The following is a 7,426-nucleotide window of genomic DNA, read 5'->3' on the forward strand; positions in this document are numbered from 1 at the left end:
CCTTTAACAACTAGATAAATCTAGGAACTCTGAGCAATGAAACCATGTATGGAAACCGTAATATATATATATATATATATATATATAGAATTCTAAACAAATGTCCATGTTCAGATGTGAGACTGATAAGAAAATATACAGAGTGCATGTAAGCACAGTACTTCCGGAAGGCAGAACTTTAAAAGACAAAAGAACGAGTCCTGAGTGATAACTCAGGTCACCCATATAAAATCCACCAAGGAGGCTCAGATAAACAAATTCGAGGATCTCAACCTCATAATCCATTAAGACCAGAACTATGGACTCAAGACAGGGACATACATAAAGTATGTTCAGGCCCAGTGACCTGTAAGACCTAGAGATGGAAAGAACCCCAATGCTGCTTGCACATGAAAACTTCATCATACCCGGAAAGTGATGCAGGGATTAGTGCCCATATCGCTGCCGACGCCACCTGCAACCCTGATACTTGGGCATGAATATCTACAAAGTAAAACATACACCCTGTTAAATCCATAATATTTGCCTGTGGGCGAGCATGTAAAACTGAAACAAAAACTATACAACTGTTTGCAAATGTAGAGAAGAGCGGGGTTGTATTACCTGCTCTGTTCAAACCCCGCACCATCAAGGGTCGGGCCCTTCGCCCAGGCAGAAAGCGGAGAAGGATTCCAGAACTTGCTGCGAGGAAATGAGTCCTCCAAATGGCGCCAAGGGTGGAGTAAAGCAGTGAATAGACATGGCGACCATCGAATCACTTACCGCATCCCAAACCGTCGATGTCCTGAGAATCCTGAGATGGCAGCTGGGTGCTGCCCACGCCACGCGCTGGGGGGTACAAGTAAGTAAATTCCAGTTATGTAAACCGCCACCCAAACTCTTATGCATATAATAGACAGCATAAACTTTCGGTACTGCTAGCTATAGATAGGGCTACGTGTTAACCATATGGGTGGGAGGTGCAGGCTTGTACCTGCCTTAAGTACAGTCTATCAGGTTAAGGTACACGAAAGTGTAGATTGACGGCTTGTCAGTTGTATGCAATAAAAAGGTATATGCCACAGTCACTCGGGTGACACATCAACAAATATGAAATTGTTAAACATACCCCTAAATATAGTGCCTAGGAGCTTAATTTATCCTATCAAATTTTTTTTTACCATGGGGATCCATGACAATTGGTATCAGAGCCCAGGTTCCAACAACTGTGGCCTCTGGGATAAATTCTAGAAAACAAAGAGATAATGATACTTTTGATATGTTTTGTAATTGCAATTTTGTTATTCATTTAAAGGAAGCAGTTAATATTTTGATTCCGTTCTCAGGCTAAGAGCAAGGAGACCCGGAGGATAGTTAACATGAGAAGGGCGAGCAGTGCTCCACACAGGTTTGTAGCAGGCCAAGGACCTGCAACAGACCCTGGGGGTAACCCAGAATTATGGGTACAACTTGGGGAGGAGACCCGCAGCACAAATTTAGCAATATTGGAGACAGTACAAGAACTGAAAAATGAAATGGCCCGTTTGCGGGAGGACAATGCTAGATTAACCATGGAGCAAGAAAGAATTTTAAAGAGTCTGTCAGACAAACAGAATCAGCAACCGCTGAATCCCAGTGCCGAACAGCAAGGTGTGTCGGAGGAGCAAACCCACCACACCGAGCTAGAGGAGTCAGGAGAAAGGGATGAAGAGCGGGGAGAACGATCTGACAATGCTTCTGAGCAGTAGACATCAAAGAGACAACGAATAGAACTGCAAGGAGAATTCTAAAAGATCAAACCGCCACACTTTGACGGAGAACAAGAAGAAGCAGCTGAGGCATGGTTGATCAACATGAACAAATATTTCCAGCTGTACGAATATGACCACAACCTCAAGGCCCGGTTAGCCATTTTCCAGCTGCAAGGGAAGGCCACATTATGGTGGGAGGAAGTTAAAATTGTCAAAGGAGTAAGTGAGCAGAATGTTACTTGGGACAGATTCCAGAAATATTTCAAGGAAAGGTACCTGACGGAGCGTTTTTATGATGAAAAGGCAAGGGAGTTCCATGACTTGCGTTTGGGACAGCAAACCATGGACGAATTTATTACCCGGTTTACATCATTACTTCGTTACGTACCCTATATCAAGGAGGAAAAGGCTAAAATACAAAGATTTATTAGAAATCTGCCCTTGAATATGAGAGAACGGATCGAGTTTGATAATCCGAAAACAATGGATGAAGTAATATGCAAAGCCGGAATTTGTTACCAGCAAAATAAACAGAAAGGAGAAGCTCCGGGAAAGAGGTGGGCTGATAGGAGAAACAACAAATTTGCTGGAAATAATAAAGGTAACCATGGTGGAAATAGTAAGGGTCTGGCAAAAGGGCAGGCCAGCAGAATTTCACAGAAAAACCCCCTTAGAACAAAATCCATGGGTGAATCAAGAATCAGTGAACCATCTGGAAAATTTGACAGCGAAGGGGCAGTAAGACCCCAGTGCAGTGTTGGGGTTGCGATGGGCCTCATTACGTCAAAAACTGCCCACAAGGAAAGGAGTTGAACAGCTTTCCCAGATTCACGAAGCATCAACAGTCGGTGACGTGGGACGTAGTTTGCCAAAGATTAATGCGGCTCTGGAGGATCGACAGGCGGAGTACCAGCCAAGCATGGTGGAATTTGAAGGTAAACTTTCAGACCTTACTGTCACTGTTTTAATTGATCCAGGAGCTACATTAAGTTACATTAGTCCTAAGATTGTGGAGCAATGTAAATTGCAAACAGTTAAGTTTAGGAACCCGTGGTTAGTACAGTTGGCTACAGGGGCAAAGCGAAGAGTCCAGGCCAAGGTTGATAACTGCTCCTTAAAAATAGCAGGACAGTCAATAAGAGCGGACTTGAATGTACTTCCCCTTGGCTCTTATGATATTCTTATTGGTATGGACTGGCTGGAGAAACATTGGTCCCTAGTCAACTGCAAAACCAAGACCATTTACTACAGGGATGAGCTGGGGGCAAGGCAAGAAATTCAAGGGATTAAACGGCCTGTGCAAGTTCGGCCAATAACTGCTTCTCAATTAGCTAAGTGCATTAGGAAGGGGTGTCAGATTTATACCATTCAGGTGGGCTATGCTGACTCAAAAGACAAAATAGCCACCTTGGACAACATTCCTATAATACAAGAATTTGCTGATGTTTTTCCGGAAGAAGTTCCCGGACTGCGACCTAAGAGGGATATAGACTTTACCATTGAATTAATACCAGGGGCAGCACCGGTATCTCGAGCCCCCTACCGGATGAGTACGCCTGAGCTGACAGAATTAAAAATGCAGTTACAAGAACTGCTAGACAAAAATTACATTCGTCCCAGTGTGTCTCCATGGGGAGCCCCAGTATTGTTTGTTAGGAAAAAGGACGGCACCTTCCGAATTTGCATCGATTATCGTCAATTAAATAAATTAACCATCAAGAACAAGTACCCCTTACCCAGAATAGACGAACTGTTCGATCAAGTAAAGGGGGCAACAGTATTTTCCAAGATTGATCTGCACTCTGGTTATCACCAAATTCGGATTAAGGAAGAAGACATAGCCAAGACTGCCTTTAGGACCAGATATGGGCATTATGAATTCGTGGTATTACTCTTTGGATTAACCAATGCCCCGACAACCTTTATGTGTCTAATGAACAGCATATTCCATCAATATTTGGACAGATTTGTACTGATATTCATTGATGATATACTAATATATTCTCGTATGATGGAGGAACATAGGGAGCACCTTAGGCTAGTGCTGCAAACTCTCCGGAAACACCAACTGTATGCCAACTTTAGTAAATGTGACTTCTTCAAGGAGGAAATACAATATTTGGGGCATATAATCATGAAAGAAGGAATTGCAGTAGACCCGGAGAAGATAAAGACTATCTTGGAATGGCCTATACCCAAGGATGTAGTAGACATTCGCTCTTTCATGGGATTAGCAGGGTACTACCGACATTTTGTGGAAGGGTTTTCAAAAGTAGCCTTTCCTATCACCTCATTACAGAAAAAGGGAGAGCTTTTCGGTGGACTTCAGAATGTCAAAAAAGTTTTGAGCAGCTTAAACACCTGCTCACCACCGCACCTGTTCTGACCATAGCTGACCTCAATAAGGAATATGTGGTGTGCACTGATGCAAGCAAAGAAGGAGTAGGAGGTGTGCTGATGCAGGAAGGAAGGGTGATCGCCTACGAGTCTAAGAAATTGAAGGAACATGAGCAGAAGTATTCTGCTTATGACCTGGAATTGGCAGCCATTATTCACGCCTTAAAAATGTGGCGACATTACCTTATGGGCAGGAAATTTTTACTCTTGACAGACCACCACAGTTTAACCAACTATTTCAGCCAGCCCACCTTAAACGCCAGGCAAGCACGGTGGGTGGATTTTCTAAGTAGTTTTGATTTTGAGATCAAACATTTGAAAGGGAAGGAGAATCGGGTGGCAGACGCGTTAAGTCGGAAATTACAGTGTTTATACGAAATTTCCTGTAGTGAATGGAAAAGCCCTTTTGAAGAAACAATTAAAAAGGCAGCAGAACAGGACTTGGTATATCAGCAAATAAAACAGCAGGTACAACAGCTAACCAGCCAAGGAAATCAGTCAAGTTACTCAGTAAATGATACTGGAATGCTGTGTTACAAAAAAAGGCTGTATGTACCCAATCAAAACAGCATTAAAAACTTACTACTGGATGAATTTCATAAAAGCCACTATGCCGGTCACCCAGGATATCAGAAAATGATTACCTCCCTACGGAAGGAGTACTATTGGCCAAGTATGAAAAGAGATGCAGTTGAATACCTGGCTCGTTGTTTGGAATGCCAGCAGATTAAGGCAGAGCATCAACACCCTGCGGGATTACTGCAACCGTTACCCATTCCAGAATGGAAATGGGAGACCATCTCCATGGATTTCATAACAGGTTTGCCCAAAACAAGGAAAAATAATGATTCCATCATGGTGGTGGTGGACAAGCTAAGTAAATCGGCACATTTTATACCCGTGCAATCAACCTATAAAGCTGTACAAATTGCTCATATCTTTATGCAGAATATATTTAAGCTGCATGGGTTACCTAAAACCATAATCTCAGACCGAGATGTGAAATTTACTTCAGCCTTTTGGAGGACATTGTTCGGGGAATTAGGAACTCAGCTGAATTTCAGCACGTATCACCCTCAAACTGATGGGCAAACTGAACGGGTGAACCAAGTGGTAGAAGACATGTTACGAGCCTATGTTATGTGACAACCAACTAAGTGGGAGGACTATCTGCACCTAGTTGAATTCGCATATAATAATAGCTACCATACATCCTTACAGATGAGCCCATTTGAGGTATTGTATGGGCGGAAATGTCGCACACCCGCAAGCTGGGGTGGGCCAGAAGACCGATTAATGTTGGGACCCGACATGCTTAAGGAAATGGAGGAAACGGTTAAGGAAGTGAGAGTCAATTTAAAGGCAGCCCAAGATAGACAGAAAAGTTTTGCGGACTGAAAGAGAAAGTTTAAGGAATATCAAGTCGGTGACCATGTATATGTGAGAATTCGGGCAAAGAGAAGCACATTACAATGGAGTGGGTGTGCCAAGTTAGCACCCCGATTTTGTGGACCCTTTCAGGTCTTAGCAAGAGTTGGGCTAGTTGCTTACCAGCTCGCTCTGCCCAGTCACATACGGGTCCACAACGTTTTTCATGTTTCCTTGTTAAAGAAATATGTTTATGACCCCAAACATATAATCAAATGGTAGGATATTCAGGTAAGAAGTGGCCACCGATTGCCTAATCCTAATGCTTCTCTTTTAAGGAAAAACTGACTTGGGATGTTGCATATTGCAGGTCGAACCGGAAGGAGAGGTCTTGGTCGAACCGCTGAACATCCTCGACCGGAGAGAAGTAATGCTGCGAAAGTGGGTTATTACCCAAATTAAAGTGCAGTGGCAGCACTTTGGACCTGACAAGGCCACTTGGGAAGATGAGGAACTGATGAAAAAGGCTTATCCAGGGTTGTTCCTGGCTGAAAGACATCGGGACGATGTCTAATTTCAGGGGGGGAGATGTGATGCCCCAGGTTAAATGTAAATGTTTTATTTTACTACAGTAAATGGTAAACTGAAATGACTATTACTATTAGTTTGGATGTAATAATATTTCCTGTGTTATTTAAAAAAAACAAAAAGTTTCTTGAAATGGGCAACTACCAAAAGGTGGTTGCAGTGTGTATCAAAAATACCCTAACTGCCTTCTTGGGAGGGGAGGGCAAGAAGGGGTGGTTGGCTGCGCTGTAGGGACAGGCAGGCAAAAAGGAAGATGACATACAGAAACAAAAAAAGGCTAAGTCTAGTGATGACCAGATAGCCCAGCACGAAAGTGCAGTGTCTCGCTGAGGGTAATGGCCCGGCGAGAGCTCGGGGGGAGGTTTTTGTCCGGAAGGACAAACCTCAAGGTTGGGTGGAATTTTGGAAGCAGTAGAGCAATGAAGGCTCAGCTTTTGGAGCAATTTGTAAGTTACACTGGCGCAGGTAAGTGAGTAAATACTTGTAGGTAATTCATACAAGTAGACATACTAGATAGAATCAACAAATCACTGTTCATCCAGAGCTTACTGTTTCTGCTATAGAGTGTGGACTGAAATATAAATACTCGTAGGATGTGTTTTCCTGTTAAATATCATTGATTCACTGTTTTGTTTTAGAATTAAAAATTCATGTTATTATTATGGTGATTTGTCTTAAACAAAGATTATACAGCAGGTTAGAAAATCCTGAAACTCACCCGAAGGTAAACAAGGCTGGGGTTACTGCAACACCGAAACAGTAGTCAACTATAATCGGATCGCCCATAAGCGTATGATATTCTAGCTGAATAAATTGTTGACTCTGGTCCTGTATAAACCCTTGGGATGCAAGCTCGAATGAGGACTAAGGAACACCCTCAGAGAACATAGAGTCCGTAGGGGGCTAAGTCTTTGATATCATTTTCCTTTAGGAATATACATATGTATAAGACTGATTGGATTCAAGGGTTTGATATGGTAAAACATTGAAGTTTGCATGCGCGCGCAAATGGCAATCTGTGCAATCGGGTAGTGGAAAGGTGTATGGAATCAGTAGCACCCTCTGTACGAGGAACGAGAACCGATAATAGTATCATCGCCGAGAGACTCCTGATACCAGACTTAGGAGGCTCACCGGTTAGTGGATGTATCATACACCCAAACCTGGGCAATGCTGGTCCCGGTCGAACCACGGGACGGGTCGACCTTGGTCGCATGGACGTAAGGTTAGTCACAGGTGCGGCAGAGTAAAAAGAAAAGAAATTTACTTTGGAAACCCTCAAGTGAGCGAGCGGAGTCAAGACCACAAAATACCTGGTGGATTAACTAGAATACAGCCATGAC

The 7,426-nt window shown here is 43.1% G+C and overlaps 1 protein-coding gene across 1 annotated transcript; it reads left to right on the forward strand.

Annotated features, from left to right (window-relative positions):
* The first annotated feature begins 1,832 nt into the window (after positions 1–1,832).
* LOC149230195 (uncharacterized) lies at positions 1,833–6,069 on the forward strand. The gene is made up of 7 exons (XM_089381226.1): positions 1,833–2,468; positions 2,548–3,255; positions 4,083–4,859; positions 5,076–5,228; positions 5,349–5,471; positions 5,866–5,922; positions 5,965–6,069. The coding sequence occupies exons 1-7, from the start codon at positions 1,833–1,835 to the stop codon at positions 6,067–6,069; spliced, it is 2,559 nt and encodes an 852-aa protein (XP_089237352.1).
* Positions 6,070–7,426: the final 1,357 nt, after the last annotated feature.

Source organism: Pinus tabuliformis, chromosome J (genome assembly GCF_031772625.1).
Source record: "Pinus tabuliformis cultivar Carrire ecotype Pingquan chromosome J, CPIR1, whole genome shotgun sequence".
NCBI classification, from domain to species: Eukaryota; Viridiplantae; Streptophyta; class Pinopsida; order Pinales; family Pinaceae; genus Pinus; species Pinus tabuliformis.

Excerpts from the sequence above, each read along its gene's own strand:
- LOC149230195 (XM_089381226.1), top strand. The coding sequence starts at position 1,833 with ATGAACAAATATTTCCAGCTGTACGAATATGACCACAACCTCAAGGCC. Across the intron at positions 3,256-4,082 it reads TAATACCAGGGGCAGCACCG|CTTAAACACCTGCTCACCAC; the intron begins GTATCTCGAGCC and ends AGTTTTGAGCAG. Across the intron at positions 5,923-5,964 it reads ACATCCTCGACCGGAGAGAA|TGGCAGCACTTTGGACCTGA; the intron begins GTAATGCTGCGA and ends ATTAAAGTGCAG.